We start from the raw sequence: 20,897 nt of genomic DNA, 5'->3' as shown, positions 1-20,897 counted from the left end.
ATTTTATGCCATTGCCTTTTTGCTTGTGTAGGTGTGCAGCACAAGCCACTACCCTTTTGTGGATGTTGTTGAAAAAGCCACTTTGAAATATGTCCAATCTAGGAAACGCTTATGTCCTGGTTTCGGCTGGGACAGAGTTAACTCTCTTCTTAGTAGCTGGTACAGTGCTGTGTTTTGGATTTAGTGTGAGAATGATGTTGATAACACTCTGAGGTTTTAGTTGTTGCTAAGTAGCGCTTATCCTAAGCTAAGGATCTTTCAGTTTCCCATGCTCTGCCAGCAAGCAGGCGTACAAGAAGCTGGGAGGGAGCATGGCCAGGACAGCTGACCCCAACTAGCCCGAGGGATATTCCATACCATAGAACATCATGCTCAGTATATAAACTGTGGAGGGAGTTGGCCGGGAGGGGTGGATCACTGCTGGGGCATCGGTCAGCGGGTGGTGAGCAATTGCATTGTGCATCACTTGTCTTTTCTTGGGCCTTATTTCTCTCTTTTTTGTTATATTCCTTTTCATTACTATTATTGTTGTTATTATTATTATATTATTTTTAGTAGTAGTAGTTAGTATTATATTTTATTTTACTTTAGTTATTAAACTGTTCTTATCTCAACCCACGAGTTTTACCTTTTTTCCCCAGTCCTCCTCCCCATCCCACTGGGAGGGGGGAGGGGGGAGCAGCTGCATGGTGTTCAGTTGCTGGCCGGGGTTAAACCACGACAGCTTATTTGCCTCCTTTTGAGGGGTGCAAATAATATGCATAACTGTGACATTTTCAAGGTAAAAAATACATTGTGTAATGTTTACTGCCACGGTAGATAATTATTGCTGAACATTAAAGTGGAGCCACTTGTTTCAGTGTGTGAAGAATGTACGTAATAGTTCATATATTATCATACACAAAAGATTCTTTTTGGTTCATCCTTTGAGATTACATGGTTAGGGCTGTTTGTCAGATGCACGCAAGCATGCAGAATATGACTGTTAATTAAAATGGTAGCTTTGATCAGCTAAGAAATTATGTAAATACACTTTCTAAGCAATTATTTCAATAGCAAATATTTGCACTTAAGTAATGATTTTGGACAGAGTGCCATAATTTGCTGCCTTTTATTTATATCAGTGTGCATGTTTTAGCATAATTAACACACACAAAGTCTTCCACACAATTTTTTTCTTTACTGCAGAGGAACAGATCTCGTGTGTAATACGGTAGCAAATGCTTATAAAAAGATCTCATTCCATTTGCTGGTTAAATTCACTGATTCACATTATCAGTAGGCACAAAAATGTTAAATTCTGTAGATATTGCACTACGTGTCTAATTTATTTACAACAGTTATGCATGTGAAATAAACAATATTACTTCTCTAAAGAGCAGGGGAGGGATTCCTCAGGTGGAATTAAACATATTACCTCAGCACTGAAAGAAGTTTGTCTGCAGCAGCACAGAATTTCAAGTGAGCTGGATTAGCCTTCGAAGAACATGCTCTCTTTCCCTTCGACTGCGGTTTTTGGTCTTACTGGAGAGGCAATGCTAATACGTCCCAAGTGGACTAAGCTAGTTTGTCTGCAACATGCCATGCTAGAGACCAGCCACCTCATGTGTGCTCGAGTTCAAGGATCTTTACACCCAGACATAAGTAAAAGCTGTGAAACCTTCCCACTGAATTTTATTTTTCAATGGCTTCTGAAGATGAAAAAATATTTCTGTTAGAATCAGAGGAGTCAGCCTGACAGAGTCTACCAGAACAGAGCCCATCACAGTGCAACAAATAGGAAGAACAGGATAAAATACCTTGGAGGGGGATATAGCAGATAATAAATTGATCCTCCCTTTCAGCCTGATTTTCTTTAAATGATAGAACTTCAATCATCAATGTTTTGTGTGAACCTTATGTTTTTCCTGCAGAGTAATTGTCATGACTCCCTTTTGATACCAATGAAGATTTAATAGCAGTCACTGTAGCAAGTCATTACTAAGCTCTCATTTCTATTACCAAATATGCTACACCACAATTATTAGTAATTAAAATCAAATTAGGTACATCAATTTAATTCATCATCCATGCTCTTGTCGGTGCCTGTTTGCTTGCTTGCTCAAAAATGTAGTAATTTTTAAATGGTGTCTCATTAATTAGTGTGAATTTAGCAGCTTTCTTCTGTCCTGTATTTTGAGCTAGAATTCTGCACTGACATGTATAGCAGCCCATCTGGTCCCATCCTTCCTTTGTGCCTGCAAATCGTAGCACGGTGATGCTTTATGTTCAGTGCTGTAGACGACTGTCTGTATAGCAGTATGCTTACTTTCTTTTTTTCCCACTTTTAAGAAATTGAGTGCCTTCCTTGATATTTTCTTTTTAAAGAAATAAGGAAAAGAAATAGTACACAGCTGATAAACAGTATGTATATATGTAATATTGTGAGTAATTACACAACACTGTCATAGACATATTTGAAATAAGTTTGTAAGGTTCAACATAAACTGAAAACACTTCTGCAAAACCAGACCCATAGTAAAATCAAGTCACATGATTAGAAATTTGGACATTTGTTTAGCTACTGAATGCCAGGCTGTGCAACTAGATGCTCTGATCTGTGAACTTACTCATATTTAGCTGTGGCAGTTCAAGGCATTTGGGGAAAGGAGCTATCTGTATTACTCAGGAGTTGATGCCAATGTTTTATCCAAATTTGAAGTCAGTTTGAGTTCAGATACTGTCCTGTTAACTGTGGTGGCTGAGGAGCACATGCCATACTCTGCTAAGTGACAGGGCGTGGCTGTTTCTTAGTGTTTGCAGAATTGATAACTGTGCACTTGGGAAGATTGATATTATTTCAATTAAAGCTGTTCTTTTATTTTCTCTCTCTTTTTTTTTTTCTTTTTTTCTCCATAACTGCTTCCTCTCTGCTTTTTCTTACTTGATCCCTTTCCTTTTTCTGTCTCACACTCTACATTAACAGCAACTTTTTTAGTTATTTACTGTACTGTCTAGCAATATATTTCTCCTCATGTTCTCTTCAGAACATGCTTGCTTTGAGATGAGCTGAGGTAATTATTTCTATACCGTATTTTGAAACAGATAAAGCATGTGCTACCTGCCAAATCTACTTTTTAATAAAGTCATCAGCATATTTGGCAGACACTTTGATTCTATAAGACACCCAAGGAGTTTTTCCAATGCTTTCTCATGTTTTGAAGACTTTTGAACCCTCTCTTGCAATAATTAACTAACTTTGCCTTTTGAACTACTTTGCTTTCTCAAAAATGCTCTGTGCTAAAGTTTTAAATCTTCATATTAGTCCCTCTTGAGGTTATGCAACTTACCTATATTTTACATTTTAATTCCCTTCATGGAAAGGAATTGGATTGTCCCCTCTTTTCTTCTTTACAGACGTCACAAAATAAGCCTTTTCAGATCCCTGGTCTCTGTGGAAGAGCTGGAGTTGGTTGGTATCATTGCATAGACTTTAAACCAGGTTCTCTCATATGTTTTTTCAGGAATCCTCACATTGTGTTGAATATTGATCTCGCACCTACGATTCTAGATATTGCTGGATTGGATATTCCATCTGATATGGATGGTAAATCCATTCTAAAGCTTCTGGATTCTGAGAGACCAGTGAATAGGTAAGAAATGGAAACGTGCGTGGAAATATGCATGTGTTTCTAGAGGAGACTGAGCAAGCATTCAGCAACATGGAGCAAATTTAAAGGAAAATATAATAAAATTACCATCTATATGAGTACATCATTCACTGGAAAATCTAAAGACCTATTTGACAATATGTGACTGACTTCAGTTCTTTATTTTCATTTTGTCAGGTTCATATACTAGCTATATGGCATATATGGCATCTGGATATACTAAATGTAATCTGTGTAGCAGTGAGAGGGCTACATATGAAGGTCTTTAGCTATGTGAGTTACAGATTTTTAAATGTCTCTGTGGCCTCATTTGTAGCAAAGCATTTCATATTGAATAAATTGTAGAATAATTGAGTTGAAAGGGTTGGTTGTGGATCAGACTATAATATAAAGACAGGCTAGCACTCAGAATTGCACAATTATTGTTTGAGACCTTCCATCAATACTTTCATTGGAAAAAGACTGAGGAAGAGAATTAGACTGGATACTTGCTAGAGAAAATCAGCAGAAAAAGGGAAGAAGGAGATTTGCTTTACAAGTAGTTGGGTGGAGGGAGAGGGGGAAAGGAGCAGCTGCTTTAGAATAGGATACTTTGTGGGTAGTGTGCAGGTTAAGAGCCCAAACTGGAGTCAGGAAATCCTGATTTAATTTGCGATCCTTTGTGATCAAGGACAATTCAGTTAATCCCCTGTGCCTTAAACATGTTTATGTTGAAATAGTTGTACTGTGTGAATCTGTTGTGGATTTTGTCCCTGTGAGAACAAATCTGTCCTGTGTTTGTTCATGATTTGCACTGGAGAGGCGTATGTGCCTGCTTCATAAAGCTGGATGTCCCCTTGTGCAGTTATATGTAATGTTTCTCATCTGAATTGGGGGTGGGAGAGAAAACTGGGGCATGACTTGATTACTGGTTTTGTGGGAATTGCTTCTTCCTCTCCTCGTTTCCTCCTAGGTTCCATTTAAAGAAAAAGATGAAGGTGTGGAGAGACTCGTTCCTAGTGGAAAGAGGGTAAGGAAAGTGTTAATCACAAAGCCCAGTCTTTTTAAATAGAAGGACACTGAATAGCTAAAGCCAAAGCAGCACTCCACCATAGACCTAAAGCCATTTAGCTGTGCCAGCAGGGACACGGCTGCAGTATGCCTAATGGCAGTGATTGGAGGGAATGTATAGCCTTTGCCTACAGCCTGCATAACTGTGCTGTTTGGGTGGGGGAAGGGGAGTTTTACTTGGATTGAGAGATGGAAAGGCATCCCGTTTTTCTTTCAGCTGCTGCCCCCTGACCCTCCTGCTTGTATCATGGGAGTATGAACAACCTTTCCTCTCTGCGTGTTCATCTGCTGGCCATTCCCTCTATGCCTCTGCCTTAATACGTAACACGGGGCATGAAGGGTTTGCAAAATGCAGCCCTGTAGAGTGAGGAGAATATGGTCTCTTTATATCGACTGTTGTGACTGCCTGCCAATCAGACATGAAACACACTGTCTTGGTTTTGCGTGTTTTTGTATGCTCCCTGAGAGCATGATAAGTGCTAGTTTCTACTGGACTATTAAGTTTTGGCCACCAGTGATGCTATGGACTTGGCAGATAACTTACTCCTCTGAGCCTTTTCAGCAAACTGTATGTATATCTTGGAATTAATATTAATGCAAAAATAATTCTTTTGTTATTTTTCTAGTAAACTGCTGCATAAGAGGGAGAATGAGAAGGTAGATGCCCAAGAAGAAAACTTTCTACCCAAATACCAGCGTGTGAAAGACCTCTGTCAGCGAGCTGAGTATCAAACAGCTTGTGAACAGCTTGGCCAGGTAGGGCATTGTACCCCTGACTGAAAGCAGTTGTAGTTGGGCTAAGCTTAATGCCTTAACTGTGACAATGTCCTTCACCTTGTCATCAATGCCAGCTTATAAATCAAATGGCTCATTCTGTGGCCTTTGCTCAAAACCATATTACAGCATTTATGAGATTGACTGTCAGTCAGGAAATTGCTGATTCAAGTGCCTCTGTATTGATTCCTGACTACTGTTAAGAGAACTGCCTAGGCTCTTTTAACGTTTTATTCCCCAAATAGAATGTGGTTTGGGATTCATTAGTGGTGAGAAGCTACAATGAACCTAACAGATTAGCTCACTTTGCTTTGAATTCTTAATTTAACTCATTTTGTTGTTATTATTTGGAATTACGTATAATAATGGGAAACTAACATTCTGTGAACTCAATATATCCCTCCTCTTAACAAAAATATACTGTGAAAACACACATGCAATTATGACTGCAGGGAGTCTGTGTATTCGGGCACAAAGATCATTGCTTGTGTGTCATTTCTCTTGTTGTTACATAACTGTTCTGGGCAGATATGAAAATACGTTCACTTTAGATCCAAGTTATGTAGAAGAAATTCAGGAAAAAAAAATTTAGAGTAGTATCAATACATAATCTCAGCACAGGAGAAGGTTTTGCAAATTTACCAGAGCAGTGCAAAGGCATAGCAAAGCTATCTCCAGCAGCTCCACTCTTGAGGAGATTTCTCCACTCTTGGGGGAATTCTCATCCTCTGGAAACATGGCAAAATTGACTCTGTGCCATTGCTTTCTCATCCAGGTACCGGTCAGAGTACCCCCTTCCAAGGACTGTAACACATTCTGCCCATGGACCTGTGGGCAAAGGGGTGAAGGTAGATGGGTCCACATGCTAATGTGTCTGTTATTAGACTGGCATTACCTCATATCCTGGCAGCTCAGAGGGCTGTCAGAGAAGTCAGTCTGTGGAATATAACCGTTCTTGCAGACATGATCTAAATGGCTTACCAAGACTATAGTAATGGGCTACTTAGGCTACAGTAGTTCATTTTCTACTGTTGGAGGCCAGACTCCCTGCTTCTGGCTCTACCGATCACATAGTTCAGTGCACCTGTGAAATAAGTCCATTGTTCCTTAGGTGTTTGGATCCAATTTATATGTATAAGCATTTTCCAGATGCTCTTTTCCTCCTGTGGCTTCTTTGTCAGATTTAGTGTACAGAGAGATTATAACGTCCTGTTCTTCCTGAAAATACTGAACTTGAAGTATTTTGTGCAGTAGTTTATTGTCATCAGATGTCTCGAGCTGAAATTTTGGATGGGTGGGAGTAAGCCATTATTTTTTGAATTTGCAATGTTCTTTGAGAAACTGGGGGAAAAGTCATTGTTTCTGCTACAACATCATCCAGTAAGTAGTTTGGGGAAATACAGCTTTTCTTTTTCCATCAGTATTTTCCCTTTGAGACATGTTTCAGCTTCTTCCTTTTGTCTTCATCTTCCCAATTATTTTGAACGTTATTGTAAGAACAGAGGGGAAGAGAGACTTTCCAAGTCCATGTTGTCACTGAAGCTGTCTCTTTGCATAAGGTAACTTAGCTACCTTCAGGCTTTCTTACTCTAATTACCACATGTCTCAGTTACGGAAGAAAGGGGGAAGGCCCTGTATCGTCTACACACATTCACAGGCTTATGTTTTCTTCCATGGATAATAAGATATCTTTGACATCTGTAAGAAGTGGGCATAAAATGTCAACTCCATACTCAGAATTGCCAATAAATTCCGAAGTGAAGGTGTGCTAATAAGAGATGTGTGTGCTGCATCCTCGTTGTCAGGAGACAGAGAGGAGAAGAATTGTTTTGAGCAGTTCAGTCAGGCGTAATTGGAAGTGATAGGATGAAATTGAGCAAAAAAGAAATTTAAGTTGGACATCAGGAAAAATTGCCTAACAATCAAGTCAATTAGAGTCTGGGAAGGGCTCTCAAGGGAATCTCAATCCATCTAACCCCTGCTCTAGAGAATATGTCCTAGTAGTCTGTCTAGACAGCAGGAATAGCAGGAGATGAATGTGCTTATTTGAGGATAAATTGTGTCTAAATATGGGTGCACCCAAAAGTCTTTTCAGAGTGAAGCAAGACTAACTTCTCAAATGACAAATGGGTGTTGTCTGTTTGCTGGTGCTGTTCACAGCTCTGCATAGTAAGTAGAATGAGCCCAAATGAATAACATACCACTGCCTTGGGGGAGTTTATGGTATACTGATACAGTGGTTATTTAGCAGATGTCTCCTGATCCTGCAGGACACTTCATTATCGTGCATTTAACGGTATCTGGAGTGTTCAATGCAAAAGGTGAATTTTCACATCCTGATGCAAAGATGAAGACAAGTCTGGGTCAGAATTAGGTGAAAGCTTGCTAAAGTCATTGGGACTCTCTCTTTTTGACTTAAACAAGTTTTGGGGACCTGCTATTCCAGCACGGAAAAGTCTGAGCAGTGCCAGGGAATCTGAAGTGTGAGCAGGAGATGAGAAGCACAAATGGAGGACAAAGACTCAGAAGGGGAATGAATGAGAAGAGACAAGGACAGAGCTTAGAGTAAAGGAGAGGTAAAGAAAGCTTTGAACGTGAGACGGAGAATTTGAATTTCTGCTTTGTGAGCGTGCAAGTTTGTGAATACAGTTGTATCACCACAAAATGCTCTTCCTTTGCAAATCTGTCACCCTCCTTGACCTGTAATCGTTTTGATAAGAGGGCACCAGGATCATGGAGATGAGGCTATTCACACCGTTTAAAGCCTTGTTTCAGAGTCCATTATGTGGGATTTTTTTTTGGCAACACTAATATATGTAAATTCTTCTGAGTGCAATGGGAATCTGTGTGTTGCCATGTTTTCTTTTTCGGTTAGTAGGGTTTGGTCTGTGTTAGTTATTTGCATCCAACAAAGGGTGACTGTAGGCTCAGATGAAAGAGCAGCTCAGCGTTTATATTCAAGGATTTAAGAGATGAGCTCTTTCTTCCCACATGAAATAAAAAACATTTATCCTAGTACCTAATGGCTTCCACACAAATTTTTTCTCTTCAGTGTAGTTCAGCCTTTCATTCTAAACTGGCTGGTAAGTGGAAGCTGACCCACTTTTATCTGGCGGCCTGCATTAATGTGCTTTTGTGGAAGCCAATTATGATATCAGCATTGCTCTGTAGAGTATTCCCAGCAACTCCACAGTATCATAACAACAGCTGCACAAAATATACCTCTAAGACATTTGCAGTCTTTGTGCACATTTGTTAAACATGCAATACCTGCAGCACTGCTGATTGCTATAGGGAATCTATGCTGTACATGTAAAAAAAAAACAAAACAAAACAAAAAAACCCACTAAAAAAAATTTAATTTTGTCTTTAGCAGGACCTGGCATAGTACAATAATAGTGCTAACTCGTGAAGAAAAATAGTTGTCTGACTTCATATTATTTCCTTTTCAAGTCCTTTTTATTTTCAAAGCTCTATTTATGTGCAAATCTGATACAAGTAGAATTTGCCTTTAAATAGCATTAAAAATATCATTTTATATGACAATTTTCACAAGAGAACATTCAAAATGCAAAAATTTGCACTTTGTTTCCTTCAGATGTTCTTCAAATGAAAGGTTTGATACACAGTCTTCCCTCTGATTGCTTTGTGCTGTACCAGGATCATGAAGTGATATTCTCTTTTGTAACCGGCATGAAGATATCATAAGTAAAAGCATGTCACTTACTCGATTGATCCCCCCAATTCTCTGACATAGCTTGGCATAGCAGTGATGAAAACTATTCTGATCAATATGTGCTTTCCTACAGCAGTTCGTAAGTGGTACCTCTAGATCATATTCCTGCCACCATAATCATCATTAGCCATTGCTTAGTGCCAAGGGTGGAGCAGTAGAAAAAATTACTTACACTTTCTCCTTTTCCTGAGTGCACTGTAGCTTGAACTTATGTTAGTCAGACCTAGGAACCTAAGTCAGGTTTTATAAGGAATTTCTTTAAAAACTGGGAAGAAAGTTTTTGATCTGTGTATCTTTTGTGGTTGTCCGGTTCTTTTGTACCTAGCAGAGATATCCTGAGGTTACTAAAGAATTTAGGTTCTGTTGGTAAGTGAAGCATATCAAGGCAGCTAGAGTCCAGATAATTTTAATAGCTCTTTAGGTAGATCTTTGGAGTTCCTGAGTTCCAGTGCGAGCTGCACATGCTCAGCAACTTTCAGGATCCGGTTCTTAATCTGTGATTGCAACAAGAAATGACTTGTTGATAACTTCATACATTAAAAATTTTATCAGCCCTCAAACTGATAAAATTAGAAGGCAACAAACCATGAAAATTAAAATCATGATGATTTATTAAGGCTATTATTCAAGGATTGTATTCCTTATCAGGAATTATAATTAACAAAACTATTTTCCTCCTTTAGCCAGAAATAGCCTATAATGATTTCCAGAGGCTATTTTACTTATGGGTTTTTTTGCATGTTCTTGCTTCACAAAACCAAGAAATTTGCATCTCTTGTTAACTGAGATTTTTAAACTCCTTGTCATTACAGTAGTGGTTGTTGCAAGTAGCTTGCCAAAATCAATACCAACATTTAATAAAAACCTCAAATTTTTCAAATATCCTGATATGAGTAGCAGTGTAGTTTAGTGCAAAAGACAACAAGCTGGAGTTCAGGAGACTGGCTTCAGTCTCAGAACCATTACAGACTCGATGTGGGACCTCAGACATCAATTCCCTTTTTGGTGCTGCTGGTTTTTTCCTCCACCACTAATGTAATTTCTGCTTAGGCTGCACTCACTCCTTGGCTTCTGCAGTACCTAACACAGCAGCTGGGACCATTTGATACCACAGTCCAATTATTATATTAATAATAAATGAATTATGCAATTGTAATCTTAAATTTAGCTGAATACCTGATTTTTCATTTGCATGCAAGTTGATGGTCCCACCTGCCTCACTTCAGCTACAGTTTGTGGCACTAAAAAGCCGTCCAAATTTTCTGTCAAGAAATTGTTCATCCACTTTAGAATTTTAAGGTTTGAGTGATATGTAGTGTGTGACAACTGAAATTGAGCTGAGAGCCCAGAGGTCCAAATCTCCAAAAATCATGAGTCAATGTAATGAAATAGTGTCCAGTTGGAATGAAGACCGGGCAGTGCTATTTATATACTGATGACATGAAATAGAGGAAACCAGACTCACCCTTTGCCAACGGATAAATTGGAAGAAGGTACAGAGAGGGGGGGAAAAGAACCCAACAAAAATGTTAAAAGATTAAGAAAATAATACCTGTTGGGAAGAGCTAAGGAACTGGGCATATTCAGTCAAAAAAATAGCTGAGGAGAGAGGAATCTGTCTGCATGCATCTAAGAGATGTTATACAGAAGACATGAGCCAATCATTTTCAGTCAACAAGAACAGAGAAGTAGTAATATGTATGAGACAAACAATGGGAAATTCAAGTTGACTGTTTCCTGAAACCTGTAGCATCTGAGCAGTGGGACAAGCTGCCAGCAAAAGCAGTAGAACTACCTCTTGTAGAGAAGGGGCTTGAGTCTCTCTCTGGATTTTGCTGGTTTGTCCTCGTTAGCCCAATAAAAAATAACACAAGGAGCAAACCACAGCAAAGGAGAAGAGCTAACTAAATAAATTCAGCTGTTTCATACTAACTAAACTGTAACTGTACTGTTTCATACAAGAAAAAATGTATCCTGACTACTCATAAATCAATTTAGACTGGAAGTTAGAATATTTCTAGCCATTAAAGCAGTTTGTTTCTAGCTCACCATCTAATGTGGCAGCAAGGAGGGGGTTCAGAAAGCATCCACATAAACTAAAGACGACGGATATTGCTGAAGTGTTTTTGTCAGGTAGCTGGCAGGGACAGAGGACTTTATTATCCTGCAGAAACTTTGATTCCTAGAGCCTATATTCCTAAAACTGTTAGGGAGGGAGCCTTGCTGGCAGCTTAACTGATCAGACAGTTTCACTTTTCACTTCTCTGTAAAAGGGAATGGAATCTCTTTCGCTTAACAAAAAGAGGAGCTGATGAGACACAGCATGATGATTTAGGGCTCAGCTCTATGTTTCAACTGGAATCTTTTCTTAGCAAGGCTTGTGTGATCAGCCCTTTTCCCCCAAAGAAAACAATGTCAATTGAGAGAGATTCACTGAGGGAAATGAGTGAATTGTAGGAAAAAATCCTACAAGGAAGGTCATGGCTATTTATTTCTGATTGGGGCCTCAAGTAATGACTTTGAATTAACATCTGTGATTGCTGTAGCGGTAAGAAGACATTGATGCACAGTAATGCAAAAACCACTTCATGGTGATGGGGGCTGTGAAGGAAATAATGGGGGTTTGACACACAGAATAATACAACATGTCTTTTTCTGCTAAGGGGTCATTTGCATGTTCAAGGTGAATAGTGTTACTGGAGGGAAACAGGGCATCTGTTCAGTCTACAACTGCTGCTGTTAAGATTCATGTTTCAAAGATATTGAAGTCCTAATTGACTCTTGTTGATACATATAGCAGGTAGTTTGGGCTGGAGGGGAGAATCTATGTTGCAAACTGTCTTTTTTTTGCCTTTGCAGTGTACCTTTGAACAGGATTTCTGTTTAGTAGCACTAATTTCTCCATTAAACTGAAGCCCAGACTGTTCTGCTTTGCACACAAATAACTGAGTAGTGCTGTGCAGCGGGAGGTACGGTAGAGGATGGAATAGAAGTGTTAGAACTCTAAGGCCAGCACCAGTAGGTGGCAGAAAGCACAAGCACAGCAGCTGACTTGGCCTGCCTGAAGATGGTGGGAAATCTACAGCTGGAACAGCTTTAATGATTAAATGAGGTGTCTGGAAAGTTTTGCACAACGTGAGCTTGATGGTCTTCAGGACATATTGCAAAAGCCATTTATTTGATGGCTTGAGTAGCTGTTTTGCAAGGCTTTGCAGGAGCAAAGAAAGATTCTTCCTTTGGAGTTTTGATATGAGCTGGGATAAAGATTGTGGGGGAGTCTGTGTTTTCCGCTGACTTTTAGTTTGTGTTAAACTGCCCTCCCTTTCAGGACTTAGCTCTTGTGAGATGTTATGAGCTATAGAACTTGAATTAGGAACACATCTTTTGGCCTAATGAAGAAAAGACCTGAAAAGTTGGGAGCAAGTGGTGAACTAAGGGCACTTTGTTTTCTTGACTGGTTGAGTTAATCCGCTATTTATATGTGATTGTGTTTTGCTGCTGGATGGTTATCATTTGTACCTGTGAGCCAAAGTATCTCTGGGGCACTCTAGGGTTCTTCATATAGGGATTTAATTATTTAAGTGATTACCTCTTATAAAATATTTTAGTTGCTTCCAGGGTTTGACACAGGTTTCTGCATGATGGTATGCTGTGCACTAGAAACCAATTTAAAATGCCAGAATTCAAAATGTTTAAAGCTTCTTGACTGTCAAGCAGAGGTTTTCACAGTTCTCTTGCAATTACTGCCCTTTTTCCTTAAGTTTGAAAGCATCCTGTGGAAATGAATGCAACTGATATAGCTGTGATTTGACCTAGAGAATTTGCATTTGTACCTACAAGCAGACCAAGGATAAGTTGTTGAATCCCAGACACATTCACACACATGTCCGTATCTGTTTTGGGAAAAAAGTAAAAGCTTGAGGCTTTCCTCTCCCCCTCCTCCACCATGCGTTCAATGTTTGCTTCTAAAGTCATTTATGTGGTTCTGCACTGCAGTCGTTCAGCAGTGGGCCTGTTAATGCATACAATGTGCCCTTCCAGCAAAGCCTTTAAGATGTTTTCACTGTAGCATACAGCTGCCTTGGAAAGATTTAAACTGCACCAAAACTTACAGGATTTTTTCCAGTTCACCTGGAGGGGAAAAATGAGCATCACTTTCTTGACAAGAGATGAAAGAAATAGAGAAAAAATATTTTTGGGCCACACATCAGAGCACTTATTTACAGTAGTTCTCATCATGGCATTTAACTTGCCCTCTGTTGAATCTTCATTTTTTATGTATAAGACACCTACAACATAGAGCTCTACTGAGCAGAAAATGCGGTTTGTTCATATATTTTCAAAATAAGATTCAGATGAATTGAAATGGGAAACAGCAACAAACATTTTTACATCTTTTTTCAATGTGAAAGGAACCATTGCTTATTCTAGTAAAATAACTTTTACTTCAAACCTCAGTCTGTGTATCAATCAATGTTAGGCATTTATAAAACATAATAATAAAATTAAGACTCAGCAATTTATTCTTCAAAGGTTATTTTTTGTACTACACCTCATCTAGGCAAGTGTGTCCTGCTTTACAGATGAAGACAGTCATGCAAAGATGTCTGATTCAAATGTCTTATCTCTCATTGATTTCCTATGATTCCTTGTGCTGAAAGATAAGCCAGGTTTATCTGCATCAGTGCAAGGCTTGTATTGTACAGGAGGTTGGACACAGTATCTGCACCTAAAAAGTAATTATAGCTCAGGAGACTTGGCATCCAATTGTCTGAGGAAGTAAGTGGACACACCATAAAACTCTGATCATTTTAAATGAGAGGATCTCCTGTGGACATAGATAAATCCACTGTAACTCGCCAGTTCACTTCTGACTCCTGTTAAATTCTGTATTATAAAAGCACGGTGATACTGTTTTCTTACTTTGCTGTCATGCAAACAATGGAGTGAATTTCAATGGAAAATGTAGGCTTTGTTGTCCTAGCCTGAGTGCACCTCTCTGTGGGAACTGAAGTGCCTGAATCTCCCTTGTAGAGCCACAGGCTGCTGTAAAATGTCATCTCACTTGGGAGCTGTTGCTGTTTTTCCTTCTGTTCTTTTATTTGGAAAATTCTCAATATTCCAGTGAGTCCTGGAGCACAGACTTAGGATTTTGTAATAGGGAAAAAGAGAAACGCCTCTCAAGACTCAGCAAAAAGCTGAAGTGTTTTCAGGAGTCTCTATTTAAAGCAGTAGCAACTACTACTGTGAGGGTTTTTTATGTGTCTCAAAGCCTAGCCCTGTAGCTAGTAGTGTGTTAGTAAATAAAGGAGTAGGTGAAATTATTTTGTGATGTATCTGGGAAGTGGGTAAAACTTCTGTGCCAGATTGAAGGTGGCTAAACTCCCTTGCCCTTGGCACAGATCTGACAGCAGCACAAAGGGAGCTATAAGCAAGTTACTTCAGGTTTTGAGTAACAGAAGGAATTGGAGATGAGAGAGGAGATTTTCTCTAGTTTGAGTGGAAGAGGGAGGAGATTCTCACTTCACAGGCATCCAGTGCAGCTCACCATTGCTAGTCAAGCCCAAGGGTGTTGAATGGGAAAAGCTATTAAGAGAAACACTCAAGATGGAGATAAACTCTAACTACAGATTTCCGTAGCTGATCCAGTCCTACCGACCCTTTTAAAGGTCAGTGAAGAGAAACAGGCACTTCTGCAGGGCAATCCTTTTTCTTATCTCTGTTATACGGCCACTTTAGGATGAAGTGAATTATACCCTGGAAGTGACTGTTCCTCTTCTTTGACTGTAGAACCAGTCTAGATAACCAGCTCAGACCAGATCTTTACACTAAAAGAATCCACAACTTGGATAAAATCATCCCACCATCAGGCATTTGAACTAGGAAAGAGAAGGAGACTCCTGCAAAAAGTTTTTTCCCTTCTTGTAGAGTATGGGATGGGGCTGAGATTATATGCAGGCCTGGAGCTTGGCGCTGTTTTAATGGCATAGTGGTGGCATAGATTCCTGACAAACACACTTGCTGGTAGGCAAGGATTCTTTTCAAACCTGTGGGTAAGGCTTGAACGTCCCTGGTTTATGCCACAGTTATGCTTCTGAAAGTTGTCACTTGTCACCTCCACGGTTTTAGCTGCAGTATTGATTTTGTTAAGAAATTTCCACTGGTTTGCCTCCAAGAAACAAAATCAGAAACAAATGCAAGAGTGTTCCAAAGAGTTCCTGTTTTGTCTGAAAATGGAAGATTACAAAAAAATCTGTTTTGGTAGTAGGTGATAGATGAGCCCCAGCTTACTACAACGAGGAATCTCTGATAGATTGCTGGAGCTGGCCATTAGACAAAGCACAGTTGGGACAGAGTTTTAATGACCAAATTTTTCTTCCAGAAATGGCAGTGTGTGGAAGATGCCAGTGGAAAGCTCAAGCTACACAAGTGCAAGGGAATGGCAAACTTGGCAGCTGCAGGCAACAGCAAAGGCACCTCTAATATTTTGCCCAAGTATTACAACAGGAATAGTGAAGACTGCAACTGTGAAGAGAACGAATACAAGCTGAGCCACGTCGGACGGAGAAAGAAACTCTTCTCCAAGAAAAGTAAGTGAACCCACTGTATCTCCTGTCTCTGCCTTAGAAAACTGTTATGAGTTTGTTTGCTAACACACATAGTTGTCCTGATTTTCGTGGGCACTGATTTCTATAGCATATTTACTGTGTATCTAACTATGAAACAGTATGCCTCATATTGGACAATCAGATTTGAAAATATCTGTCTGTAGGAAGAGGAGTGTTTTGATCCAAAATAGGGTCCTATATTTATGTCTTTCAAAACTGGGAAATGCAGTATGCACACTGAAGTGGCAAGTAGCACATCGTTACATAGGCCATGAAACATCAACAGTGTTTTACAGCAAATACTCCAGTTTTCAGTAGGTACTGCAATGCTTGGAGCCGTTACTGCAGTAATTTATTTTTAATAAAGACGCGTGTGCTTTGTTACAGAAGCTGCTTGCTTGTAACATCCTTTCCTTGTGCTCAGTCAGCAGAGACAAGGCTGACTTAACCAGAGATCACGTCCAAAGGGGATGACTCTGTTTCTAGTTTCCTTGGCACAGATCAGGTGCTTTTTCAGAAAGCCTGTTTCACTGGCTCTGTGTTAAACCTTAGTCAGACTAACATCTATATTTGAAGTACCTAGTCTAATTATAGATTAAAGAGGCAAATGGCAGCACAGAATTATTATTCACTTGTAATGTTTCTTTCGTCTCACTCCACAAATACAGAGCCTTAATTATTTAGCAGATTAGTCTTTCTGTATAATGACCTGGCACAAGCTTCAAACAGAGAGTTTAAATTGATTTTCTCCCATTATATTTGCCTTGCAAGCTGATTAGTACCTACTAAGCTAATTTTTAGTTGAAAAAAATTATTGGTTCCAGGATGAAATTACTCAACTACACTTGCTGTTTAAATATGTGGCACAGCAAATAATCTTTAAATAACACTAGAACTTGCAGTTCAATTAACCTTTTTTGGTTTTGTTTTTGGTTTTTTTGAAGTCACAGAGAAGAAAGTTCAGTCCTGGGGAGTCAAATAACAGGAGTAGATCGAAGGCACTTAAATGAGAAGAGGAAAACAATTTAAGTGAGGGCAACATAATGCTGTCTGATAATACTTAACACTTACTTAAGTACTTTTCATCAGTGCTTCCTAAACATTTACTAATTTTCACAACATCCAGAGGAGGTGGTTAAGTGTATAATTACCTTTAGTGTATGTATGAAGGATGTTGAGGTAAAAAAAATGAAGGTTGCTCCCTCTAGCAGAGGAATCAGAACGGTGTTGTTTTCCCTATGTTCTGCTCAGAAGAGGCAGAGTTTATACTATACCCTTCAGCTCACTTGCCTCATTGAACAATAAGGCATAAACTTTAGCAGCATAAGATAGGATCTTGACAATCATGTTCCCATTGCTTGTGTCTTGAGTAAAGTAATTGACTCCACAGATGCTTTGTTTTTCCCTCTGCCCACATCCAGGCACATACCATACAGTGGAAGAGGTTAGCTTGGACCTATTGACATGGACTCTGATTTGATGTTAGCTATTCTTTTATATGCACTTATCTAATAAATCACACACTGAATGCAAATAAGCACAAAGCAATACAAGTCAAGGTAACATACCAAGGTTTTTCTAAACAGCTTACTTAGAAAGCTGGCTCACTGGATTGTGAATGGTAAGAGGGTGACCTGGATACTCATGATGTGTATTTGGATTTTTATGACCTGTTTCATGACACTTGGGATAAAGTGCAGTCTGTGCTGGGTTGCGTAGTTCTGAGGGCACCTTTGGGGTCTGCTACTCAGAATTTGATGAGTGCATGAGATCATACTGCAGGCCTACTTGAATGCCAGTAAATGCTATTCATCAGATTGAACAATAGCTAAATAGAAAATAGAAGTTGCAAACAGGACGAGGGTCACGTCCACATTAATGCTTTCGTTCAAAGCAATAGTGTAGTTTTGAAGGAAACACCCTGATCACTCCCTTCTATCATGCACAATAGAGATGGATTTGCAGAGAGCAATTTTGATGGATTCTAATCTACAGTCATTTGCAGAAAACTACATTGGATGCCCTGCTTCTAGGGTGCATCAAGTGTATTTGCAAACCCTGATGGGGGTATGAGGATTGGTCTTTCAGAAAGATTAAAATCCGTCATGTGTAGTGAGAACATGTGGTCTCAAAGACCAGACTAAATTGCTGATAGAGGGGCTGGAGCACCAAGTGTTTTGATAAAATAATTACTTTCTAATGTAAGCATGGTCTAGACCCATTGTCAGGTGCACCAGTGCATTTAGCAGGCAAAAATGTTTTCCAAATAGAGGAAAGTCAGTTGCAAAAGAGGGTCATGTCATGTACATGCCATTTGAGCCATGTACAAATACACAACTCACCTGCAAAACTTTTACATGCTAGAAACACATAAGCATTAATATTTGGTGTATCTGCGTTTGGGTGTGAGGAATGTTTGCATTTCTGTGTCCTTTTTGTTTTCTTCGGTATGTTTTTATAAGAAAGATGAAACAAAGCTTTGCAGTAGGAAGAAAGTTTAAAGTAGAAGTGAGCTCTTAAAATCTTCGGCTGTGTTGTGGTCTATTATGTTTTTCTTGCTGTGGATTTGATCTCTTCCTGTGATGAACAAGTGCATGTGATTAAAGGAGTTATTAAGCTGCATGTAGAGAAATGATGATAGGCCACACTGATTTGTAAACAACAAGAAGTGTGTACAAAGGGGCTAGTGCATTGTTATTCCAATTTTCATGTCGTTCATTTTTCTTTTGAGGTAGTCTCAGTGCTGGAGCAAAACGACCTTCTTTGTTATTAAAAAAAAAAAACCCAAAACCTAAACCTGAACATCAGTTACTTTAAAGATAATGCATTTGAAGTATAATTTTTAATGGCAGTTGTGAGAAACTGGATGTAAAAAAGTTTTTTGAGTTGGGTTTTTTTTCCTCTTTGAAATATCTAAGGACACAGATTCAAAATCAGATTTCTAGAAATCCCTAGGTACATAATGCCCAAGAAAAAACACCTCTAAACCTTTATCTGTGTTTCTAGACAGTAGAGATACTTTCAAAAATTTGACTTCAAAGTGCCTAATTTTACTTTGGTGTTACAGAAAAAAATGCTGCTTCTCTACAAAATTCTGGAAAATATATAGACATTACTGGGAAATGTCAAGCAGGAATTCATGAGGCTAGTGGTGGATATTTTCCTCGTGGCACATGTAGAAGCAGAATCCTTGCATACTGGCTTATACTGTTGTCATTGTGATGCTGGAAAGTACGTCAGATCCAAAATACCTACGTAGAGTAAGTGTCAACAGGGAAGACCAAGAGTTCTCTGTCTTCTGCAATGTTCCTGCTGAGCAGTCATGCCCCTGCTTTGGGGAAAATGCCATATAGTAGTTATAGTTGGTTACAGTCCTCTCAGTTATCCCTGAGAGAACTATAATTTCCAAATGATCTGAGTGTTAAATCATGAATTTGGCAACTGCAAAATAAGTAATAAGGCTTGAGTGATGAGGATGTGAGGAGAGTTAAATATAAACCCAAAGGCTGGGCATGTTTATGTCAGGTATCAAGTTCATGATTTTATAATACAACATTGCCTTGCTTTATTCAGTTGGATAATAATTTTGGATACTGCAGTTCGTGCTTTCACTAGACAGTGTTGAAATCTGAGATGCTACAAAAAAATAGTTGTAAAAAATCAGGTATATTTGAGTCTCTAGACTGTCTGGGGAAATCTGGACCAGAACAGCATACTTCCTTTCAGGCTCCAGCGAAGACAAGCATGCTTGTCAGGTGGTCCAAGACGACAAAGGTGGATGAGTGGGGCACTGAAATGTAGTTAGCTTTCTTAAGCTTAAATTTCTCCGGACTCCATTTCCAGACTCAATTCTGAGGATGCGACTTTTTAGGAGTACTATCTATAAGACAGCTGGCTTCTGTAAGATCAGAGGAAGAGAGGTACTAGGACTCATAGAGCTTACCAAGGCCAAACCTTAATAACATGAAAAAGGGAGTATAGGTGTTTTGGGCCAAATATTTAACAGCCCTAGATCTACTTTGTTTGTGCGTTGTGTACACAGGTAAATGAATTGGAGAGTAAAACTTAAACCTGGGGGAGGATCAACTAATAAGTAATTAGACATTGGTATTTATGCCTGCAGTGCACTTTGCAGGTGGAAGAGCACAGCATAGATGAATATTGATCTGATTAAATATTTTAACCACTTCCTCTGAAAGTAATGGAGTTTGGTACTAATCACAGCGCTGAGCCAGCACTATGGATAGCACATTGTGATAAAGCGATACAAGTCCTTCATGAGCTGTCTCACTCCAGACCAATTTGTTCGTTGCAAGGCTGGGTTAGTTTGGCTGCAAGGGAGGAGTAACTCCTGGCTTCTAATTCTTCAGGGACGTGTGTAGATGACAGTTCCCTGCAGCTATCTGCTGAGGTCCAGTGTGCTGGATTGGCATATTAGACTTGGAAGGAAGGTAAATTGTTAGCTGGCTGAGCTTAACAAGATGAAATGAGGGAACAATTAAAGAAATGGGAGTTTGTACTTTGAATATAATTGTTAGGGTGTAGCTTTTTGGAACTTCCTCCTACTTCTGAAAAGATGGGAGTTTTCTTCTCATTTAGTCAAACATTTCCTGAATGGGTGCCTGAAATAGGGTTGGTCTTTTGGGTTTGTTTTTTTTTTTTTCCTTCAGCAGTGACTCACCTGGCTTAATATCAGCAATAAACTTTGAACCACAGGTGGAAAATGTGCAAAGCCAGATAATCCAGCTGGTATTCTACTTTCTGTGTGTGGCGCTGACAAGAAAATAGTGCTTGGACCAGTTTCAGGTGGGAGGAGCTGTTTATTTCTCTTCCCACAGTCTGCAAAATGGCTTTTGAGACCTTGCGATCCATTTGGAATTAACGTACAGCTTCTTGAAAAAAGTCACTCTGCGTTTAATGCCAAAGCATGCCAATTGACATGAATATTTCTTTTGTCAATTTTGGTTGTTCTACATCCCATTCTGCCCCCCACCCCCAGCTTGTTTTGCTGGGGAGATTATCCCATAGAGAAAGTTGGCTTTTCTGTGGAGCTTGGGTTGCAAGAAAGATTGGTCTTCT

The 20,897-nt window shown here is 39.3% G+C and overlaps 1 protein-coding gene across 1 annotated transcript in view; it reads left to right on the top strand.

Annotated features, from left to right (window-relative positions):
- Nucleotides 1-20,897, top strand: part of SULF2 (sulfatase 2) — a 164,454-nt gene that overhangs the window by 131,057 nt on the left and 12,500 nt on the right. The window contains exons 9-12 of the mRNA XM_050907570.1: nt 3,504-3,632; nt 4,603-4,659; nt 5,327-5,456; nt 15,593-15,800. Coding sequence (XP_050763527.1) covers nt 3,504-3,632; nt 4,603-4,659; nt 5,327-5,456; nt 15,593-15,800 — 524 coding nt within the window. The remainder of the gene's footprint in view (nt 1-3,503; nt 3,633-4,602; nt 4,660-5,326; nt 5,457-15,592; nt 15,801-20,897) is intronic.

The sequence above is a fragment of the Gymnogyps californianus genome, chromosome 17 (assembly GCF_018139145.2).
Source record: "Gymnogyps californianus isolate 813 chromosome 17, ASM1813914v2, whole genome shotgun sequence".
Classification (NCBI taxonomy): domain Eukaryota; kingdom Metazoa; phylum Chordata; class Aves; order Accipitriformes; family Cathartidae; genus Gymnogyps; species Gymnogyps californianus.
The sequence above is the reverse complement of the archived record's forward strand: the minus strand, read 5'-3'. Positions and strand labels throughout refer to the sequence as shown.